The sequence below is a fragment of the Chlorocebus sabaeus genome, chromosome 26, assembly GCF_047675955.1.
Source record: "Chlorocebus sabaeus isolate Y175 chromosome 26, mChlSab1.0.hap1, whole genome shotgun sequence".
Lineage (NCBI taxonomy): Eukaryota > Metazoa > Chordata > Mammalia > Primates > Cercopithecidae > Chlorocebus > Chlorocebus sabaeus.
Genome location: NC_132929.1, coordinates 52201710 through 52225876, shown reverse-complemented (window position 1 = coordinate 52225876; position 24167 = coordinate 52201710). Strand labels below are relative to the sequence as shown.

At 46.8% G+C, this 24167-nt stretch overlaps 1 protein-coding gene across 3 annotated transcripts in view; it reads right to left on the bottom strand.

The window, feature by feature from the left end:
• The window catches only part of TMEM266 (transmembrane protein 266), a 148926-nt gene that overhangs the window by 54189 nt on the left and 70570 nt on the right, over positions 1-24167 (bottom strand). For 2 of the 3 annotated variants that reach the window (XM_008015767.3, XM_038010209.2), the window contains 2 exons: positions 16655-16788; positions 13049-13237 (listed from right to left, as the gene is read on the bottom strand). In XM_008015767.3, coding sequence (XP_008013958.2) covers positions 13049-13237; positions 16655-16692 — 227 coding nt within the window. In that variant the 5' untranslated portion in view covers positions 16693-16788. Of the gene's footprint in view, positions 1-13048; positions 13238-16654; positions 16792-24167 lie in introns of those variants that run through there. The other variant, XM_073012352.1, reaches the window with a different exon arrangement.

Below are 24167 nucleotides of genomic sequence, written 5' to 3'. Positions count from 1 at the left end.
GAATATGAAAGTGAAATGACAAACTTCCAGCGGAGGCTTCATATGCGATAAAGCCACAGGGGTGACCTGGAAGGAGCTGGCTCAAGCCACTGCTCCGTCAGGCAGCGTTCCCAAGCCTGGCACTGAAGTAGCCCCAATCTGGAAGGGGAAGTAGAGCCGTGTGGCGCTAGGATGGGGAGGGCTGAGCTTGCTCCTGTGGGGCCTGGCTTCTCCCACACCACAATCCACTACGCAATTGGTCTGCAGTGGCTGCCAGGCTGGCTGTGGCGGGGAGGGGAGTGACTGCACTGAGTCTCCTGAGGTGCAAGCTGGGGAGTGGCCAGAGCAGGGGGACCGTGGATACCCTCAAGGTGTCCTAAAAGGGGCTCACAGGCAGTGGAGAGTCACAGCATCAGCCCATCTCCCTGAAGGTAGCCAAACTAGCTAATCCTGTCGGCCCTACTTTGAGATTTTCATCCTTCAAGTTCTCAAGGAAGGGGCTGAGGGAGGTGATCAAAATGAGACTGGAAGCTGCCTGGCAGGAGGAGCCAGATTGAAGCCTGGGGCCCTGGGCTTCCCCAGCTGCTGTCACTCTGCCTTCAGGAAGGCACTGCTAGACCAAGGGCTCAGAAGCTTTCTGGACTGCAGAGCTCTCCAGCAGTGGATACAAGCTATGCCCCTACACTCCCAAAATGCACAAAACCACAGCACTGTGCATAAGATTCCAGGGAATGCATGAACCCCTTGAATCTCACCGATGGATCATCTAAGGATACCCAGGCTCCAGGTTAAAGCCCCAGGATTAGGTGATTTGAGGCCCCGCCTAGCTCCACTCGCACCGGTTCTAGCATGCTGAACACCTGTGCCCTGGGTGTCACAGCTGACTTTGCCAATGGTTTTGATGGTCAGCAAAACTCCTGGGTCCCACTTTACTATATTTATTCCAGATGATTAAAATATTGGAGAAAGCCATGAGGCGGAAATGCAACGTCTGTCATTGACATGGACTTATTGATTAAACAAACAGTTAAGATACATATTGTGCACCAGGAGCTGTTGTGAGCACTTTACAAATGTTAACTCATCTAGTTGCTATAAAAGGCAAGTCCTTTTTCTCTGTTTTCATGGAGGGGAAAGCCAGACTTTTCCATCTGTTTGGCTGTTGCTGGCAACTACTGTCTCCAAATCACAGTCGCACCATTGACTGAACTCTGACTGGAATCGTTGAGCCTTAGTTTCCTAATCCCCTAAATGGAGATAATCTGCTTTGACAGGGTTGTTGTAAAATTTAAAAATATTGAAAACATATGTCAAGTCCATAACACAGTGTTTATCATACGATCTACTATGGTGATTTTAGATACACAGTCATTAGAGGGGGGATGAATAAACACAGTAAGTTTCCACATTCATTCCATTCCAGGCATGGTTCTCATATGCCCACCAAATGCCAGGCACTGTATTGGGTACTGGACCCATGAGGGTGATCAGAGCCTTCATCCTTACGGAGCCTACAGCCTTATACATGAACTCTGATGATCCAATGCATTCCTAGTTCTAGGACACTCAAAAGGCAAAACAAGGGGAGGAAAAAGGCAGGAAAGAAATGGGCTCACTGTGTATGATGTCTCTAAAGAGACGCGTCATCTCAATCTGTGAGAACCTCAACCCAATGCCTACGGGGCACCCTTTTACAAACCATTTGAAAGGGTTAGTGGGGCTTCTTTCTCACCCAGGGAGAGCCAGAAACACAGGAAAAACACTTAAGCTTCCCCTTTGTTCCCTGTACCCTATTCCAGGGTGCAAGCCACAGCAGCACACAGACTCTGAGACGCGGGCTCATAAACACACACCACGAAAACAGAACTCTCAAAGTGGAGGTGAGAGGTGACTCTCCCAGCGCTCTGGGAGAGCTAAATAAATGGAAGTTTCCACACAGGCAGCTTCAGTTCTGCAATCAGAGCTAAAGGTTAGCCCTGCTGCCTTGCGGGGAGAGAGGGAGGAGGGTTGTGTGCAGCTGGGGTCACCAGAGTCTGACATTTGCTTGTCCCAGAATCTCAGATTTCTTGCATCCTCAGAAATGTCAACCCTGGGAAACAGTAGGGTGTGGTGGCAAGAGTTCAGGGTGGGGGGTGAGGGGGGTGGCGGAAACGGCCATACACTTGGCAACCTCACCCCTGCCCACCTCAGGGCACAGTGGCCAACGCACACCATGGATTGGCTGCCCCTTCTTGCGGAGACCAAGGACACTGACCACACATCTCAGAAGGGCTGCCATGTAGGTGGGCTGTGCTCAAGCAGTCACCCAAGTCCTTGGCAAGGGGTTCAAGGTTGACTTGGGGGTGGCAGTGCGGTGCTGTTGGATGAAGTGCCTATAAGGTCTCCGCCACCCTGAGGTCCTCAATTCTGGAAACTGGTCTCAAGTCTGAGAATCTCCTTGTGCTGTGCTTGGAGGACAGGGCTGCTTGGAGGCAGTCAGCTTCCTACCGGGTGAGAACGAGGGAATAAATCGGCACCCTACCCACCAGCTCTCTCCAGGTTTGCTGTGGTTTGGCAAATCCTGGGTCAGCCAAGATCTCCCTCCTTCTAGTTGGCCAAAGTCAGTATTCAGGTGCTTCCACAGATGATTGGGGACTCCCATTCCATCCCAGCACCACAAATTCACCTAACTTTTCCTTGCGGGACATGGCCACGCATTTCCACTTTCCTCCCCTCTCTCCAGGAAACGTCCCCGACTCGCCCCCGACCCAGGAGGTCAGAGGCGCTCTGCCGCCATCTAGCGGTCATCCGCCGCTGTACACCCTGCTCCTTGCGAGCAGGTGGGGGGAGGGGGCGGATATTTTGCTGAGAAATAATACATGTGAATGTATTGCCTTTTTTCTTTTTTCTTTTTTTTTCTTTTTTTTTTAAGACAGGGTCTCACTCTGTTGCCCAGGCCGGAGTGCATTGGTGCGATCCTGAGTAGCTGGGACTACTGGCGCACACCACCACGCCTGGCTAATTTTAAAATTTTTGTAGAGAGGGGTTCTTACACTCCAGGCTGGTCTCCAACTCCTGGCCTCAAGCGATCCGCAGGCCTCAGCCTCCCAAAGTGTTGGAATTACAGGCATGAGCCACTGCAACCGGCCTTAACTGATTTATTAATCAAGGAAACTTCTTTGGGGTTCCTGGACTACAGGAAAGACAGCTAACCAGTGCTCATCAGGAAAAGTGTTTTCGTCTAAATTAAACTTTTATTCTGTGGTTGGGGCATCAAGAATTCTCCTGGAAGCTGGAGCCTACTAAAAATATCAAGGGAGCGAGGGGTCACAGGGTCAATTTGGGGTCCAGGGACAGCTGGCTTGCCAGAGAAAGGGGTGGTGTTTTATTATAGACAGATCTCACTGGCATCAAGAAAGTGGATTATTGAAGCTCCTTTCTTTTCCTCCCTGAGAAAAAAAGGATGCAAAGGCATCCAAAATCCTGTGATGCTGAACTTCCAGACTCTGCAGCTGCATGGCCATGGCGGGGATCAATCTGCCTCATAACCCTGAACCCCCAAAGGCTTTTCCTTCTTCTACCAGGATGTTAAAACTTCACTAAGTGAAGTTGGCATGTTCTGAGGCAAATCTGATTTCCTTCTTCTAGGGTGACTTTGTGGAGAAGGCACGGAATTAGCAGGTATGTTCAGACGTGAGCCAGCCAACAACTATAGCAGTAACTTCTGAGGCATAAGAAGCCTGGGGCCTCCCTTGCAGCTCCTTCCCAACTCCACAGAGATCTAGGGACCAGCTCCCAACTCCCTCCAAATGGAACTGGGCTTCCCCTTCTCTTCTAATGCTTATTTGCATGCAGCCCTACCCATTCACTCACTGATTCATTCATTCAAGTCATTCCTTGATCAGTCAACACCCCTGTTCCAGGCTCAAGTGATCTGATCCCCACCGTGAGGAAACCCCTGGCCCGGTACTGGAGACAGACTTGTAAAGAGAGGAGCAGAGCTCAGTGTCACCCCTGGTGTGGTGATGGAGGTAGGCAAAGTGCTATGGGTACACTGAGTTGAGGACCTAGCCTGGTGGGGTTGGAGGACAGAAGACTTTCTGGAGGCTGTGGCCCTCAAGCCAGACAGTACAGGAAGAGAGAAGGGTATTTTGGGCTATGGCTTAGTAGGTCCCTACCCCTCCCTTCTCTTTGTCCCCAGTCTTTGCTCGCTGGCATATCTAAAATTATTTCAGTCCTTATTTAGAGATGTTTGCTATATTGGGTCTGTCTTATTTTTCTAACCTGACATCTCAAAAAATATCCCTGTGCCCCCATTATGTTTTTTTCCTCTGAGTGTAAAGTTCTGGCAGAAATGTGCTGTTGGCATCATCTCTAAGTAATAACGTCCATTTATGTCTGCCCAAGACCCAAACTTCCTCCAAGCTTCCCATGCCTAGGAGTCCAGCCCTGACCTCTCAGGCTGGGCTTTTTAGAACCCTAAGATATAAATAACTGTCTTACTAAACACTGAATATCTTTTATTTCTTACTTTATTTTTATTTTTGGCAAAGACTATCCCACTTTCTCACCCATGACCATCTTTGCACCCTCTTTTCACTAAAAAGATGGGGAACATCTTTATCTTTATGTGACCACAGAGTGTCACTTATAAAGTGGGGATGATGACCCCCACCTTGCACCACCATTTCTCCTACGGGGCTGTGGGCCTCTCTAGGGTGGAGACTCTGGTCTCTCTGATTTTTCTCTTTTGTTGCCTCTGGTCTCACCCAGACCCTGAAAACTACCCAGACCTTCAATGTACTTGGTTAAGAGAAAACAGAACTTCCATTCTGCACCATCATTCTTGCAAACTCAATGTCACTCTTCCAAAGACAGATGATTGGCTCACTGAGAGCCTCATTTTTCTGTACCTCACTTTTCCACCATTGAGTGGGATGACATCCAGTGAGTACCTCACAGAATGAGAACAAGAAATCAGGGGCTCTGGTTATGTGCAAACACAAAGCCCCAGCACTGTCCACCAGGACAATGGACACTGGTCCAACTGCATTGGAATGAAAGCATCAACTGACCAAGTCACTGAAGAAACAGACTAAGAAGGCAGAGCTTTCCCAAACCAAACAATGTCTAGAGAGGCTGGATGAAATTAAGAGCTAATTCAAGACTGAAGGCTATGAAAGGAGAACTGACTTCCTTAAAAGCTGTGGATGATTCTCTTGCTAATGTTCACACTACCCCGTCCCACTGGAGTCACAGTAGTGTACTTTGGGAAATGATACAGTTCCAGGGGTAGGACTGATTGGCTCACGGATTTTCCCCTGTGCCTTGCCACGCGACCCAATTCTAGCCAAAGACACATGAAGGAGAGAGCTGCTGGAGGCTTCTGGGAAAGTTCTTTGTTGCTCCTAGAAGAAAGTGATGGGCAGCCACTTTCACTTGCCAGACATAAATGAGGAAAGACGTGGCCTGATGACCACAGGCAGCCCTCTCGGAAGGAACCAGTGGAAATGGCTGGTTCCTGTCACAGCAGAAAGCAGGCCTGGGGTGCTTGTAAATGAGCTGAAGTACACATATGGCTCATTTTAGTAGTAATGGGTTGGTGAGGTCCAGGTTCCACATGTTGGGGGTCACATGGCTCTCAGAAGTCATGGGATGAAGTTTACAGCATAAGGATGAAGCCGACACTGCGGCCCGCAGAGTGCAGAGATGAAAGGAATCTGGTTCTTATTGGCACTGGTGAGTCTCTGGACCAATCTCAAAGCCACCCTTGCCCTGGACTCCATGGTACCTGGACCAGTGAGTGTGAGGTGGGTTTTCTGTTACATGCAGTCCAAAACAACTGGCTGATGGAGTTAACAGTTCTTCATGAGAATAGTGTAGAGAAGAGATATTATTATGGCAGTAGAAATTTATAAGACTTAGAGATGATAGAGTACGAGGCATGAGGGAGAAGACATCAAGCTGGCCCCTCAGGTTATCCACGTAACAGGGCATTATGGGCAGCTCAGCTGGGGTGCAGATACCTCCCCTGTTCCGCTTCTCCCCTTCTCCCGAGTGTCTGTTCACCTCTGTGGACACGCATGAAGGTTTTTGAGTGATCACTATTGAGGGAGGGAGGCACCTGGCTGGGGGTAGGGGTAGAGGCAGCGGGGGAGAGGCAGATGATACAGCAGGCGTGATGTGCCAGCCCAGCTTCTTGGGTTGAACTGGAGACCTGGGTGTAGAGTGGTGAAGGCCAGAGGCACATAGGACTGGAGCTGGGGCCATAAGTCGTGCATTGACAACATGGTACAGGTAAGCCACGCATTGACAGCATGGTACAGGCTTGTCATGGGGGTAGCTTTCCTTCCTCACTCTGCATGGAGCTCACACTGCATGGGCTTTGGGCTTCTGAAGCCCCTCCGCTTGGCACTGGCACTCCCAGAAGGGACACCATTGGCAGCAATAGCTTCATGGGCACTGGACACGGTCAGGAGGGAGCCAGAGCAAGGGAGGAGGAACACAGACTTCAGGATGACTACGGTTGACTATAGGTGACTAGAGGTGACCACAGCAGGCTTCATGTAGCTTTGGGGCATTTTGGAACCCACTGGTACCTGTTGCAGCAGGAAGGAGACTTAGGTGCTTGTTAATGAGCTGAAATTCATATTGCTCATTTTGGTAGTGATGGGTGGGTGAGGTCTAAGTTCTGCTGGTTAGGGGTCATAGAAAATACATATTGAGAAAAGACAGTGCAGTCTGGGGCTTGCTGGGTTTGAGATGGCCAGGACAGGCAGGCCATTGTTGCTCAGGCTGGATTTGAGTGCTGTCACTGAAAAGGCAGTTTTAGCAATGACTTGGGTGAGATAAGAACATTTCTCCTCTCAAGTATGCAGCCAACTCAGAGGCAAAAGAATAGATCATTCCACAGACACTCACCAGGATTCTGAGATACGTTTCGGATCCCTGTGAATATGTTCAGGAAGTAGCTGGATATAAGTTGGGAGTTAGAGAGAGAGAGAGAGAGAGAGAGATCTAGGCTAGAGACATGACTTTGAATGTTACCAGTTGAAGGAGATTAATTTAAGTAATGGGAATGGATGAAATTACCTAGTGTGTAAAATTAGTAGAGTGAAAATGGCCAAAGGCAGAAAACAAAGTACCCAACATTGAAAGAACAAGCAGAGGAACCTCAAACAAGTTTTAAAAGGCCTGGAAGGAACAGCCAGAGGAGGAGGAAGAAAATCAGGAGAGGGGCTGGGCATGGTGGCTCACGCTTATAACCTTAGCACTCCGGGAGGTTGAGGCAGGAGGATCACTTGAGCCCAAGAGTTCAAGACCAGCTTGGGCAACATGTCCCTGTCTCTATTTAAAAAATTAAATGAAAAAAGAAAATCAGGAGATCATGGTTATAACAGCGGACACAAGGAGGCTGGAGAGGGAGGGAGTGCCTGACAGTTTCAAATGCTGGACAGAGATAAGGATCGTAGCAACAAGGAAGTGGCTGATGCCCTTAAGAACAGTTTCCATGGTGTGGACAAGGCTGAAGCTGGACTGCAGCAGATTGAGACATGAATGGGAGGGGCGAAGGGGAGGTGGCAAGTGTCTCCAGCCTTTCAAGAAGTTTGACTTCAAAGAAAAAGAGAGGTAATGGTACCTAGCAGGGAGGTGGAGTCAGAGGAGGACACGAGACTGGAGTGTGATGACATGGGGTGAGGAGGTAACTGATGGAGCAGGTGCCTGAGAAGGTGGGAGGGGAAGGCAATCAGAGCTCAAGGAATGGGACAGGCCCTAAAAGGGAGGAAGGAAGAGACAGGGGTGCGGTGCAGCCCATCCACGACTGTGTCTACTTTCTGAGGGTACTAGGAGAGGAGGTCATCTGCTGAGGGCAAGAAAGAGGGGACTTGAGGCAGACACAAGCGATCAGAACTGGCCACCTCAGGACTAAGCAGGACCACAGAGGAGGACTGCCAGGCAAAACTGAGAATCAAGTCGTGGCTGGAGACCTTGAGTCTAGGGAGGCACCCAGTCTGCACAGTCATATGATTTTCCTCCCTGAGCCCTCAGCAGCCTGAGTGCAGAGGTGAAGAGAGGAGCAGCAGACAGCTCTGCTATTTGGGCTCTGCTAAGCAGCTATCTGGAGGACAAAGGGCTTCTAGGCAAGTCAAGGAGCTTGGCCAAGATAAAGTTCTGACCCCCATCAAGGCGACTGCTCCTTCTTCCTCACCCCGCAGGATTTTCATGTATGTAAAGCATACCAAACCACCTCACACCCATTAGGAAGGCTGCTATCAACAAAATGGAAAATAGCCAGTGTTGGTGAAGACAAAGAGAAATCAGAGCCCTCATGCACTGTTGGGTGGAATGTAAAACGGTGCAACAGCCACTGCAGAAAGCAGTATGGCAGTTCCTCGAAAAGTCAAAAATAGAATTACCATGTGAGTCAGCAATTCCCGCTTTTGGATATATACCCCAAAGCACTGAAAGCAGGGTATTATTATTAATTATTATTATTATTATTATTATTTTGAGACAGAGTCTTGCTCTGTCACCCAGGCTGGAGTACAGTGGTGGTGTGATCTCAACTCACTCCAACCTCCACCTCCCAGGTTCAAGTGATTCTCTTGCTTCAGCCTCCCAAGTAGCAGGGATTATAGGTGTGCGCCACCACACCTGGCTAATTTTTGTATTTTTAGTAGAGACAGGGTTTTGCCATGTTGGCCAGGCTGCTCTCAAACGGCTGACCTCAAGTGATCGCCTGCCTCAGCCTCCCAAAATGCTGGGATTACAGGCGTGAGTCACTGCACCCGGCCTGAAAGCAGGGTTTTGAAGAGATATTTGTACAGGCATGTTCATAGCAGCACTATTCACAATAGCTAAAATATGGACACATTTGAGAAAAAACAGTCCAGTGTGGGGTGTGTCCATTGACAGATGAATGCATAAGCAAAGTGTGGTATAGTCACACAGTGGACGATTATTCAGTTTTAAAAAGGAAAGAAATTCTAACACATGCTACAACATGGATGAACCTTGTGGACATTATGCTAAGCAAAATAAGCCAGTTATAAAAGGACAAATACTGCATGATTTCACTTACAGGAGGCACTTAGAGTAGTCAAATTCAAAGGGACAGAAAGTTGAGTAGTGGTTTCCAGCAGCTGGAGGAGTGGGGGAACAGGGAGCTATTGTTTATTGGGTATAGAGTTTCTATTTTGCAAGAAGAAGAGTTCTGGAGATGCATGCTGGTTATAGCTACCCAACAGTGTGATGTCCTTAATGCCACTGATGCTTACACTTAGGAATGGTTAAGATGGTACATTTTGTTACATGTATTTTACCACATTTTAAAAAAATGCTTTTAAAAAAAAGTATACTGAGGCTAGGCACTGTGGCTCACGCCTGTAATCCCAGCACCTTGGGATGCAGAGGTAGGCCGATCACTTGAGGTCAGGAGTTTGAGACCAGCCTGGGCAACATGGTGAAACCCCGTCTCTACTAAAAAAAAAAAAAAAAAATTAGTTGGGCATGGTTGCACATGCCTGCAATCCCAGCTACTCAGAGGCTGAGATGGGAGGATCACTTAAACCTGGGAGACAGAGGTTGCAGTGAGCCAAGATTATGCCACTACACTCCAGCCTGGGGTACAAAGCAAGACTTTGTCTCAAAAAAAAAAAAAGTAAACTGAGAAGTTAAAGGCATTGGACAGGGTAGCTAGAAGCAGAATCAGATGGGCAATGCATGTTACCCACAGTCACCGTGATGTTGGAAAGGGATGGCTGAGAAATGGAAGCCCAGTGCTACTAGCCAGGATCAAGGGATCAGGAGCATACAGATTGGGCTCTCTTCCTGTGTCTGTCATTTTTTGTTGTTGTTGAGACAGGGTCTCACTCTGTTGCCCAGGCTAGAGTGCAATGGAGCAATCATAGCTCACTAAAGCCTCAACCTTCTGGGCTCAAGTGATCCTCCCACCTCAGCCTCTGAGCAGCTAGGATGACAGGTGCGTGCCACCATGCCTGGCTAATTTGTTTTTGTAGAGATGGGGTTTTGCCATGTTGCACAGGCTGGTCTTGAACTTCTGGGCTCAAGTGATCCTCTCACCTCAGCCTCCCAAATTGCTGGGCTTACAGGCATGAACTAGCACGCCCTGCCCCCGTCTCTGTCATTGTGTGACCTTGGGCAAGCTCCTTGTACTCCCTGGGCCCTGCTGTCTTTGAGAATGTTTGGAATGGAGGCGTTTAGGTCTCTTCCAGCTCTAACAGTCTCAGATTCAGGGAAACTGAAAAGCCCTGAAACATCACAGAGCTCAAGGGCACTGGGAGGCGGGCAGTGGGGCCACGGAGCACTTTTTTGCCGCAGTCCCTGAGGTCTCTTCATTCCCTACAGAAAAGGTTCATTCCTATACATAACACTGGCCTTTGTAGGAAGAGGCATTTTGGACAAGACTGAAACCAAGCTCAGAGCTGTCAATGAGGACTCTTCCTTTTGTTTTACATTGCCCCAGAAAGGACCGGGTTGGACATTTTGGGAAAACCCCAGGATATGCAGCAAGAGCCAAGAGGCCTGGCGGAGAGAAGTCGTTCCTCCCTCGCAGTGGGATTTTGCTTCGCTTCAGTTTCCCCTGGCTTTGGTCCTGTGCCTGCGCTTCCTTCCTCCAGGAAGCCCTCTGGCTGCCAATCGGGGCCCCCAGCTGAGAGCTCCAGCAGTGAGGCAAATCCCTTCCCCGGGCTGCTTCCTATTTACCCAATGGTAACAGCTTTTCTGGGCACACCTGGAGACTCAAATCAGATCAAGGGCCTCTCTGCCTTGCAGGCGCTTCATTTGGATTCGTTTGTTTGGAAAGAAACCTTGCAAAGCCTCAATTTAGAGGCAAATTGAATGATAAGGCAAAGCCTCTGCCAGCCTTGGGGTTCAGGCTAGGGAGTGATACACAGGGGACACCTGGAAAGGGGTACACCACAGCAGGACCCCTGAAAGGGGTACATCACAGTGTGGTACATCACAGTGTGGTACATCACAGTGTGGAACACAGTGTGGAACACAGTGTGGTACACAGTGTGGTACATCACAGTGTGGAACACCCATAGCAAGGTCCACCCGCGGTGTGATAACACCCACAGGGTCACGTGTGGAAACTGCTTTGCTCGGAACCAGAATCCCTGGAGGTTTCTCCACTTCTCTCCATACCATCCTACTCTCCACGTGAAAAGGGCCTAACAGGCTCAGGCCAGGGCAGGAAATGAATTCTCCGAAATAGCTAGGGCATGTTAGAAGGCTGCACTACTGCTTTTGACCACCAGAGAGCAGTGATGCAGTGACTTGCTGGGTGCTCAGAGAAGGACCCACCAGTTACATCATTTGCAGAGCCCAGTGAAAATGTGGGGCTCCTTAAGAATTTCAAGACAGCAGCCGCAGAGCATTTAGCCAAGTGTTGGGGCCCTTCTAAGCACGGGGCTCTGTGCTACTGCACAGGTCACATGTGCATGATGCTGGCCCTGGCCCAGGAGCCTCAGGTTTTAGCCCAGCCTTCAAGATGGTAAGGACCTGACAGAGCTCAGGACAGCGCTGCCACTGCAGGTGTCCCTTAGCTGCCTCCGATGTGCTTGCCTATCCTTTTTTTCCCAGTGTCCTGATGACAATATGCACAATACTTGGAAAAATTACATTTTCAGAGAAAGCCACTGGGGTGTAGTTTCTGCAAAAAAAGTTATGTGGTTTCACCATTGTTAGGCAGTTTATCTCAGGAAGTGGGAAGCTCCTTCCAGAAACAAGCCCAGGGAATCCAAGCTCTACAAATTTAGCTTTAGCTAAGGCTTCTCGTTTGCTTCTAAAATACCTGACAACCCTTCATTTTTGTATTCAAAGCAGCCAGCATGTTCCAAAGTGTTTACCGGCACCCAGGAAAGAAAAGTCCAGAACTGGCTCCTAAGGTCCTGCCAGTATTTACAATGCTGTGTCTAAGAGCCACAGGGTGAGGCTAGGGAAAGCCCTTGTCAGAGTCGGAAGTTTGATCTGCTGTGTGACCCTAGGACCTGTTCCTACCCCTCTTTGGCCTTCAGCTACGCCACCAAGCCCCATGAAAATGAGGACATCAAACTGGTGTGTCCCCTGCCCCACCTAGCTCTTGCCCTCTACCACTCACCTTCAGGAAGTATGTTTGTAAGACAGACCAGGCTAATGAGAAGTGAATTGGGAAATGAAGGCATCCAAGCTGATTGACAAATTAAGTAGGAAGAGGTAAGGACCACCTTTTTGAATTGCAGACCCGCATATTCTGCATGCCTTCCCTGGAAAGGGAGTGCCCTAATGTCTGCAGAGCTCCTAGCCGAATTCTCTAGATTCCCTTACATCCTAAGCATGTTCCTGCACGCAGGGTACATTCTTCCTGGTTGCTTCCTAGTGAGAGTCTGCTTCATAAAGAGAAAGTGCAGCTCAAGTCCATCCCTTATGGGCTCTGTGACCTTGGGCAAGTCCCAAATCACTGTGGGTCTCCTTCTTCCCAAGAGGGGAGTGGATGGGTCATTAAGGAGTGCCTCAGTCCTAAAATAAATTTTATGATTCTCCTAAGAGGTCACCTAAGAGGTCGTCTGGCAGGTATTTTCTGTGCCCACTACCTTTTTCTGAGGAAGTAATGTGTGAGTAGGAAAAGGGCCTGAGTGGTCTGCTGTGAATCTCTGCTGTCTCACTAGTTAGCATCTCTCATCTTGGCGGCTGCTGCTTGGAAGATATCCATATAAACCCAGGGCCTTTTTAAAATTTTTTATTTATTTCTATTTTTTTGAGACAAGAGTTTTAATCTTGTTACCCAGGCTGGAGTGCAATGGTGCAATCTCAGCTCACTGCAACCTCCGCCTCTCGGGTTCAAGCAATTCTCCTGCCTCAGCCTCCTGAGTAGCTAGGATTACAGGGCTGCGCCACCACGCTCAGCTAATTTTTGTATTTTTAGTAGAGACAGGGTTTTACCATGTTGGCCAGGCTGGTCTCAAACTCCTGACCTCAGGTGATCTGCCTGCCTCGGCCTCCCAAAGTGCTGGGATGACAGGCGTGAGGCACTGCGCCTGGCCTAACCCAGGGACCTCTTAGCTAGCTCAATGGTCCCAGCACCTACCCTTCTCTTTGGTAATCTTCGTCCAGATTTGACAGGAGCTGCGAGCCCGCCGTGGAGAGATCGACAGCAGCCAGAGGCAAGTCCCGATAGGCAAAGTTCACCAGCTGCACAGGAGCAATGCTCTTGGTTTCTTCGTCTACTTGTTGGGAGATGATCTCAACTTCAGAAATTCCTCCTTCTATGGCAGGCCTGGGTTGGAGAGGAGGAACAATGGGAAAGAGTTATCTTCAAGGGCCAAAAAATTCTTCCATTCCTCAAGGAAAGAAGGAGAATGCTGCTATGCTGGTGCAGGGCTGAGGAAGCTTAAGGTTGCCCCTCTTCCCTCTTGGCAACCCGAGGACTGGACTGAGGCCCTAACAGTCCCATCTCTTTCAGTGGTTGGGGAAAAATGGGAGAATGGGAAGAGGAAGTGCTCAGACCTGAAAATATGAGCTTTAGTGGGGCAGGGTCCTTCATGAAGGGGAGGTAAAGACCCAGATGGATAACTGCCAGCCAGCAAAACTATGGCTTAGACTTTTAGGACTCTGGGTCACTGGACTCTATATGGGAGTAAGATATTCTTTTAAGTTGTCTCCTGAGTTTCTTTGTAAAGGTGTTTTGAAATGTTTCTATTCTTTATTCCACAGTAGAGAAAACAGGTTTCTGTTCACAACTGGATGTACTATGGTGATAGAGGAGCCTACATGGAGACTTGCAGAGACCTAGTGGGCCTTGGGGTGGTGAGGACAGGAGGCTCCAGCTGTCCCTGGTAGCCACTCCCTTCCTACTTGAACTGGTCCTACCGTATGTCTCTTCTTAAGGTTGGGAATAGGGGATGGGAGTCACTTGATCCAATGTCTGAGGGGTTGTGGGTCTCTTCCTGTGTTACTGTCAGGCTCACCTTGGGCACTGCCAATAACTGACCACTCCAGTGGCATTCCCGGGCATCTCAGCCAGGGCAGTACCACCTCCCAGTCTACCAGGGGCTATTTGGCAATTTGTGGAGGTATTTTTAGTTGCCACCATGACCACAGGTAGTTGCTATTGACATTTAAGTAGGGCTGGGGACGCTACACATTCTGCAATGTGTCAATAACAACTAAAAACTGTCCTGCCCAAACACCCACAGCAACCCTGTCCAGAGATGCTGGACTAGAAAACTTTCCTTTAGCTTCCTGGGGCACCATCTTTGGTCTGTCCAGTATGTCCTTGACCCTATCTCATCCTGTAGGCACAAGAGTGAGCCCTTGTCCAAACAATGAAAGTTAGAAAGGAACAATAGTATAATGGCAAGGAGTAAAATTTAAATATTGGAGGGAACATTGAGGGTCAGTGCCCAGGATAATGAGGGCCCAGTTTTAATACCGAGATGGCAGCCCTGTCTGCTGTAAACTGTTCTTGGGCTCTGGTGCTGGCTTGAATGTCAACTTCTGCAGGGCTCCTCCTGAACCTCAGTTTCTCCAATCAGAACATGAGGAGGTAAAATAGAATATTCCTAAGGGCTGTTCCTTCTCACTCTATGATCTGACATGGATAACAGACATATGGAGAAGATTGGAGGAGCTCTGGAGTGACAAGTCCCTATACTTGTGTGGGAGCTCTAAATTCTAAACTTTTCCAACAACCATTGAAATCTAACCAACAATACATAGCTGCAGGCCGGGCGTGGTGGCTCACGCCTGCAATCCCAGCACTTTGGGAGGCCAAGGCAGGTGGATCACCTGAGGTTAGGAGTTCAAGACCAGCCTGACCAGCATGGTGAAACCGTCTCTACTAAAAATACACAAAATTAGCTGGATGTGGTGGCGCATGCCTGTAATCCCAGCTAATTGGGAGTCTGAGGCAGGAGAATCGCTTGAACCCGGGAGGTGGAGGTTGCAGTGAGCTGAGATTGGGCCATTGCACTCCAGCCTGGGCAACAAGAGTGAAACTCTGTCTCAAAAGAAAAACAAAAACAAAACACAGCTGCAGTTATCCAGGAAGTTCAGAGATTAATCTACCTACTTCTCTTTTGCTTGGATTATCCGATAATTAAGGGGAAAGTGAGATTCTTATTTGAATGCCACAGACTGGCTGCCTAGACCACCTGAATTCACCAAGTAATTTCTAATGCCCGATTCTTATTTGTAGGCCTTATTTAAACCTTTGCTTTTTGCTACTTGTCAAGCACAGATAATAGTACTCATCATTGCGTGACATTTACAAAATGACTCAAGATCTTTAAACGAAACAGTCATAGAATATGAGGTTTCAATGTTTCTCAACAATTTATATAAAAGCGTGGGTGTGTATGGGGGGAATCCCAGCTCCCCTAGATGTTTCCCAAAAAGCAGATGCCGGGTTGAATTTGTTCTCTCTTTTCTTCTGGACGACTCAAGGAAACTATGGATCGCTGAACTAAACAGAGAGAACTTTCTGATTAATTAGGTGTTCATGGAGAGAAATTAACAGGATATGGCTCTGAGAAGTGCGAACAAACTATTTCTGCCTTTCCAACGTTTCTGTCTCACGTTCCCCTCCCATCAGTGGTCATAGTGGCCTGGCATCATCTCTGGCCATGTGGTGGTCATCTCAGCAGAGAGACAAGGCCTCTTCTGGTGAAGTGAAGGTCCCACAGTGTACAGGCTATATTTAGCCTATACCCTTTCCTTAGATACAAAGAATGGTAGGGTAGACAAAATGTATTAATGGTTCCATTCGTTACCTCTCCTTGAGCCCATGCCCTTTGGCATATAACTCCACAGCTCTTTCCATCAAAAGAAAGAATGTATTTTTCTAACCCTTAATTCAGCATTCAGTCATGTGACTCGTTTTTGCCAACGGGATGTTAGATGGTAGAAGAGCCAAGTTAGACACCAGCAGAGGCATGAAAAGGCTCTGTGAATTTCCGCCTGTGCTCTTGTATCTCCAACATCACCCATGAGAGGGTGAGCAGCCTAGCCTACTGGAGGATGAGAGGCGTGGAGCAGAGTCCAGCCTCCTCTAGATCAGCTGACAGCCAGCTCTGACCCACATTTAAAAGTCATCCCAGCCAAGATCAGAGGAACTGTCTAGCTGAGTACCCCAGACATGTGAGCAATAAACATTTTTTGTTGTATTCTACTAAGGTTCTATGGTTGGTTGTACACAGCATTACTGTGTCAATAGATAACAGATTCATACTCCAGATGACAGAGCAGTCAGGCCCATATCTAAATAGGCCAGGACAGTGTGGTGTAATAGGAGTGCTGTTTTCATCTTAGTATTCATACCAACCACTTACAAAACACAAAATAAGTGACCACCTTGCAGGTGCTTGGTAAGATTAAGTGGTTGGTTCATATGGCATCTCAGGTTTTGGGAACTGAAAGCAATTCTCCCTTAAGAATTCTGCCCCAGGTTTCATAAAGCCTGGTTTTAGAAACCCTCTTAGATTTCTAAATTTCCTTGCAATTGCCATTTTGTTAATTCACCTTCAGAGCTTCCTAATCTTGTCTTGAGTCTTGCTTTTGAAAGGTTTCTCCATTTTCTGTGGCCTCCTGCTAAAGGAAATGTACATAGTGGTTGCCTAAATTAGAAGATCTTCATCTTCTGGGAGATTTATAGCCACAGTTCTGGATCCAGAGAGCAGATCCCAGCATTACTTACTGTGGATTGGTCATGTTGAAAGATGCAGCCAGAGCCATGGGTTTTCTTGGTGTTTAGTGGGGCTCAGCTGTCCTGAAGCCTGCTGTCAGCATTTCCAAGCGTGGGTTCTACAAGACACATACAAATATAGTGCCCTGAAAACAAAAATAGGAACTTATTACCTTCAGATGCCAAACCAAAGTCCTCCTAAGCTCATCTAAAAATGGGAGTCCTTAGAACTTTCTTCCATCTAGCACTTTTCTTCAAAGTAATGTTGAATAGATTCTTACAATTACCCTATGGAAGGGTAATAATAAGCATAATTTCTCTTTTTTAGATGAGGAAACAAGGCCAGAGTGACAAAATGACTTTTTTGTGTCACAGAGATGGTAGAAGAGCCAGGTTAGTGCCCAGGTTCTCTGATTTCTTATCCACAGTTCTTCCCACTAAACGGCTGTGCTCCCCAAAACAGTGTCCCTTTATACTGCAGCTTTGAGAGGCTTCAAAATAAGGTTTGTCTAAAAAATCTCAAATGTTTTCCATGTATTTTTTCTCCCACTTCCCTTTCCCTTCCGGTAGTTCTGTCTTTTCGTGTAGGCTTTTCTCTTCTTCTCCTCTCAGCTCATTCCAAGAGCAGAAAGAATAGACCCTGGAGCCGGGCTGCCACAGTCAGAGCCTCACTCCCACTTACGAGCTCTGTGACCTGGAGTGAGCTACTTACACCCCATCCTCAGTTTCCCCACCTGAAAAATAGGGATAATAACAGAACTAACTACATGAGGTCATGCCTGTAAGACACTAGCATAGTGCCTGTAGTAAGTACTATATAAGTGTTGGATTTCATTATTATTATTTATTTTATTTATTTATTTATTTATTTATTTATTTATTTATTTTTTTTTTGAGACGGAGTCTTGCTCTGTAGCCCGGGCTGGAGTGCAGTGGCCGGATCTCAGCTCACTGCAAGCTCCGCCTCCCAGGTTTACGCCATTCTCCTGCCTCAGCCTCCCGAGTAGCTGGGACTACAGGCGCCCGCCACCTCGCCCAGCTAGTTTTTTGTATTTTTAGTAGAGACGGGGTTTCTCCATGTTGGTCAGGCTGGTCTCGAATTACTGACCTCAGGTGATCCACCCACCTCGGCCTCCCAAAGTACTGGGATTACAGGGGTGAGCCACCGTGCCCAGCTTAATTTATTCATTTATTTATGTTTAGACAGGGTCTCACTCCGTCACCAGGTTGGAGTGCAGTGGTGCGATCTTGGCTCACTGCAGCCTTGACCTCCTGGGCTCAAGTGACCCTCTACCTCAGCCTCAGCTGGGGCTACAGGCACATACTACCACACTCAGCTAATTTTTTGGACTTTTGGTAGAGTCGGGGTTTTGCTGTATTGCCCAGGCTGGTCTCAAACTCCTGAGCTCAAGTGATCAACCCACCTCAGCCTCCCAAAGTGCTGGGATTACAGGCGTGAGCCACTGTGTCTGGCCAGTTATAATAATAATTATTATTATCATTATCTGAGAGACAGTGTCTTGCTCTGTCTCCCAGGCTGGAGCGCTGTGGCACAATTTTGGCTCACTGCAACCTCCACCTCCTGGGTTAAAGTGATTCTCATGCCTCAGCCTCCTAAGTAGCTGGGACTACAGGCATGCGCCACCACACCCAGCTATTTTTGTATTTTTAGTAGAGACAGGGTTTTGCCATGTTGGCCAGGCTGCTCTCAAACTCCTGACCTCACGTGATCTGCCCACTTTGGCCTCCCAAAGTGCTGGGATTACAGGCTGAGCCACTGTGCCCTGCCCATAATAATTTTTTTTTTTAAATAAAGGGCATATTCTGTTGAACCTGAGTATATTCCAACACATTTAGATGGCTGAATATAGTATTTCCTCTTAAAAATTGGATGAGTAGGCCAGGTGCAGTGAGTGGCTCATGTCTGTAATCCCAGCACTTTGGGAGGCCGAGGCAGGTGATCACAAGGTCAGGAGATCGAGACCATCCTGCCTAACATGGTGAAACCCCGTCTCTACTAAAAATACAAAAAATTAGCCAGGTGTGGCAGTGGACACCTGTAGTCCCAGCTACTGGAGAGGCTGAGGCAAGAGAATTGCAGGAACCTGGGAGGCGGAGCTTGCAGTGAGCCCAGATCATGCCACTGCACTCCAGCCTGGGCGACAGAGCGAGATTCCGTCTCAAAATAAAAAAAAAAAGAAAAGAAAAAAAATTGGATTGGTATATATAGCATATACTTTTCTATCAACCAGTGCTACAGTTCCATCTAGAAGTCTTCTGGGAGACAGGGCAGCCCAGCAGAAGATACACAGACAAAATAACTCAGAACCCAGGTTCTTAAAGGAGCAAGGAAGTTCCTTTAAGCAATGTGTAATTAAGAAAAGAGAGTGCTCAAGTTAAAGAAACTTAAGGAAATCCTGGGGAAGTCTGAACTTAGAGCAGTTGGAATTAATAGAGATAGAGAGCTCCCTAAAAGCAGAAGGGCCTCCAAGGAGGAAGCCATCAACCATATCCACACCAGATGTTTGTGGGGCAGTGGAAGCAAGGGACAAACGCTCAGAGCCAACATCAAGGAGAAATGGACAGATGTTTTGTAATCATATCTTACTTAGAGCTTCACCTTCCCTTAGTATTTCTTAGTAAGGAGGGTCTAAGCATGAAAAACAGAACTGTCTTCTATAGTATTTGGGATTTCATATCCATTTTATACTAAGTCTTATAAAATTCCATAACATAGATTTCATCAGTCTCAATCTTTTTATGTTCTCTTTATAAAACCTCAAGTTAATAAAGTCTTCTGAGTACTAAGACTGATCACATAGATCTAAACTCAACTGACAATGAAGTCAGGATTGAGGTATCCATAAATGGGAAGCCAGGTGAGCAATCCTTCTTTCCAGAATGGTGTTTTAACAACAAGCTGTATTCCCAAATGAGGTTTTTTGGTTTGGTTTTGTTTTTGAGACAGAGTTTTGCTCTTGTTACCCAGGCTGGAGAGCAGTAAGCAGTGGTGTGATCTCAGCTCCCTGCAACCTCCGCCTCCCGGGTTCATGCAATTCTCCTGCCTCAGCCTCCCAAGTAGCTGGGATTACAAGTGCCTGCCACCATGCCCAGCTAATTTTTCTATTTTTAGGTTTCACCACGTTGGCCAGGCTGGTCTCGAACTCCTGACCTCAGGTAATCCACCCACCTCAGCCTCACAAAGTGCTGGGATTACAGGCGTGAGCCACCATGCCTGGCCCCAAATTAGGATTTTACATGCTACACAAGGTATTAGCCCTGTGGGGAATATAATGGGAAAGTCATTACTTTCATGGACCTTCCTGTCTCTCTGGGCAGGCAAATTTAAAAAATACAAAACTCCAAACTTTTTGCACATTTCTAGTAGTGAAGAACAAGTAAAAATTCACAAATCTTTATTTATAAATAATAAACATTAATGACCACATTAATATAGCCAATATAAAACATACAAAAAAGAAATGCAGATTTTGAAAAATTTTTTTTAATTTAACTTTTGGCCGGGCGCAGTTGCTGATGCCTGTAATCCTAGCACTTTGGGAGGCTGAGGCGGGTGGATCACAAGGTCAGGAGATCAAGACCATCCTGGCCAACACGGTGAAACCCTGTCTCTACTGAAAATACAAAAAATTAGCTGGGCATGGTAGTGGGTGCCTGTAGTCCCAGCTACTCGGGTGGCTGAGGCAGGAGAATGGCAAAAACCTGGGAGGCGGAGCTTGCAGTGAGCTGAGATCACGCCACTGCACTCCAGCCTGGGCGACTGAGCGGGACTCCGTCTCAGTAAATAAATAAATAAATAAATGTAACTTTTTAGGAAGGAAAATTTCAAATATATACAATTGTAGAGAATTGTATCATGGACCTCTAGTTCCCCACCACTCAACTTCAATGTTATCAGCTCACAGGCAGTCTTTTTTCTGTATCCCTGCCTGTCTCCACTGCTCACGACTGCTTTGGAATAAATCCTAGATGCCATTTCATTCACCTGTATTGCATATGTAGTTCTAAGGGTAGCGATGAGAAGGATTCCTTTTAAAAGAAATAATCACAAAGCTATCATCATCCCCAAGTCAACAATCTTTTCTTTTCTCTTTTCTTTTTTTTTTTTGAGACACAGTTTCACTCTGTCACCCAGGCTAGAGTGCGCTGGCACAATCTCAGCTCAGTGCAACCCCTACCTCCTGGGTCAAACAATTCTTGTGCCTCAGCTTCCCAAGTAGCTGGGATTACAGGCGTGTGCCGCCATGCCCAGCTAATTTTTTTTATATTATTAGTAGAGACGGGGTTTCGCCACGTTGGCCAGGCTGGTCTTAAACTCCTGACCTCAAGTAATCCAACCACCTCGGCCTCCGAAGTGCTGGAATTACAGGCGTAAGCCACTGCATCCGGCATTTTTTTTTTTTTTGGAGACAGGGTCTCACTCTGTTGCCCAGACTGGAGTGCAGCGGTACAATGGTAACTCGCTACAGCCTCGAACTCCTGGGCTAAAAGTGATCCCCCCACATCAGCCTCCAGAGTAGCTGAAAAGCACAAGCCACCACACCCGGCTAATTTTTGTATTTTTTTGTAGAGAGGAGGTCTCAGTATGTTGCCAGGCTGGTCTCGAACTCCTAGGCTCAAGCAATCTTCCCGCCTTGGCCTCCCAAAGTGCTAGGATTACCGGAGTGAGTCACCATGCCTGGCCAGTATTTTCTTTATATTATTAAACATCCGGACATTGTTCACATTTCCCCCATTTGTCCTGTATATTTTTTTTAAGGTTTGTTGAATCAGGAGCCAAACAGGCCACACATTATGATTAATATGACTCTTGGGTATCATTAAATCTACAGGTTTCCCCTTCCTCTACCTCATTTTTTCCCTTGCAATTAATTGGAAAAACTGGGTCATTTGTCTCATAATGTTTCCCACAGACTGGATTATGGTGATTGTATTTCCTTAGCAGTTTTCTTTCTTTTTTCTTTTATTTTTTGAGACAAAGTTTCGCTCTTGTTGCCCAGGCTGGAGTGTAATGGTGTGATCTCAGCTCACTGCAACTTCCACCTCCCAGGTTCAAGTTATTCTTCTGCCTCAGCCTCCCGAGTAGCTGGGATTACAGGCAGGCGCCACAACACCCGGCTAATTTTGTATTTGTAGTAGAGATGGGGTTTCTCCATGTTGGCCAGGCTAGTCTTGAACTCCCTACCTCAGGTGATCTGCCCGCCTCGGCCTCCCAAAGCGCTGGGATTACAGGTATGAGCCACTGCGCCCAGCCTCCTTAGCATTTTTCTAACATGTTCCTCTGTCCCCTATATTTCCTATAAATTTTAATTAGTTTATAGACTTTAATCGGATTCAGCTTCAATTTTTTTTGCAAGATTTCATAGGTGGTACCATAACTTCAATAGGAGACACATACTGTCTTCTTGTCCCTCTTTTTATGATACTAACAGCCATTGATAATTGCTTCCTAGATCAATTAATTCATTAAGGTTTGCAAAATGGTGATATTTTAATTTTATTGTCCTTTTTTTCATTAGTCAGCTTCTATTCAGACAGACTTTCCCTCCTCAGTTATTTGATTAGCCTAAGGTAAGGTTTATATAAGGAAAGAAGGAAAATGCTTAACTTTCTCCCCTTTATTTGTTCTCAAAATAATAAATTAGCATCTTGGTATCTTCCAAAATGATCAACGAGGTGCTTATGGTTGTTTAAGCAGCTCCAGGGATTCATTCATTCACTCAGCAGGGGCTGAGTGAAGGAGCAGATTCCCTGAAAAAGTGGCAGCACTTTCCTGGAAAGGAGATGTGGGAGAGGGTAAGAAACGATTGGCCTCAACGGTACAAGAGCAAAGTTGAGGGAGGAAAAGAAGATAAAATCATATTTAGATGGACAATGAGCAGGTGGCTTCAGCTGGAGGTTTTAATCCCTAACAAGCAGCACATTTTAGAAGGCAAAATTCCCTATGATGATGGGAATGCTAAGCCTGTTTGTTATTTAAAAATAATATTTCCCAAACAAAATAACCCTCAAAACACAAGCCTAGCATGAAGCAGGCATAGTCTAGCACTCTAAAAATGAACATCCAAAGTGCCAACCTGCTGTTTCATAAACCTGGTAAAAGTAGAAAATAAAACCTGTTTTGGATTTACTGGGTGGGTGGGAAGGCTGCTTTTAAGACTTTAGTCAAATTCCAGTCTCTTCCACTTGTTGGTCATGAGTCTATGTATTTACCCATATATGTGTTCCAGTGAGATCTGCCAAGTTCAACCTTCCTAAGCTAACATCCTTGGAATTTTAGGGCTGAAAAAGGCCACTTAGATCAAGTAGTCAGTCCCCTGAAAAAAGCCAGAATTCAACTTACCTGTCCCAGAGACCCCCAAGTCTGTTCATCACCTCTTACTTGAGTGACGGCCCCATGGCACACATACCCATTTCAGTGTTTCCCATGCCTGGTTTTACTCTGAATCACCTGGGGAATCTTTGGGGAAATAGAAACACATAGGTGCACTGCAGAAATGCTAAATCAGAACTCTGCAGGTGAAGTTTGAGACCCTGTGTAAGTTCCCCAGGTGTTTCTGACATGCAACCATTCCACTTGCCCCTCTGTATCAGTGGTTCTCAAACCTTCTCATGTATCAGAATAATGACCTGAAGGGCTTATTAAAAACCAGCTTGCTGGCTCCGCCCACAAAATTTCTAATTTAGTATGTCTGGAGTGTTCGAAAATGTACATTTCTAACAAATTCCCAGAGGATACTCATCTGCTGACCCACTGACCACACTCTGATCTACTGAATCAGAAAGTTTGCTCAAGGTAGTTATTTTTATCCCTATTTTGCAGATGAAGTTAACTGGTTGCAAAGCTACTGTGTTGGAATTAGCAGAAGCTATGCTGACCAAGCTGAAGAACCAGAGATAGGGTATATCAGTTAGAAATACTTTTGTTTGCAAACAACAGAATACCTGGTAGTGACTTAGGCAGTGAAGACTTCAGGCCAGGTGTGGTGGCTCATGCCTGTTATCCCAGCACTTTGGGAGGCCGAGGTGGGTGGATCACTTGAGATCAGGAGTTAGAGGCCAGCTTGGCCAACATGGTATATCTCATCTCTACTAAAAATACAAAAATTAGCTAGGTGTGGTGGCTTGCACCTAGTGTCAGTTGCTCTGGAGGTTCAAGTGGGAGAACTACTTGAGACGAGGAGTTTGAGGCTGCAGTGAGCTATGATTGAGCCACTGCACTCCAGCCTGGGCAACAGATCACAGCACTGTCTTAAATTAAAAAATAAAATAAAATAAAAAGGACTAGAGGTAGATGATTCCAGAACTGGAGAAGTGGCACCCAGGCTCTTTTTTCCCCCCCACATAGCTGAGGTATGACTGACAAATAAAATTGTATATACTTAAGACATAAACTGTAACATTTTGATATATGTATACATTGTGAAATGATTACCACAATCAAGGTAATTAACATATCGATCACATCATATAATTATCTTTTTTGTTTGGTAGTAATGAGAAT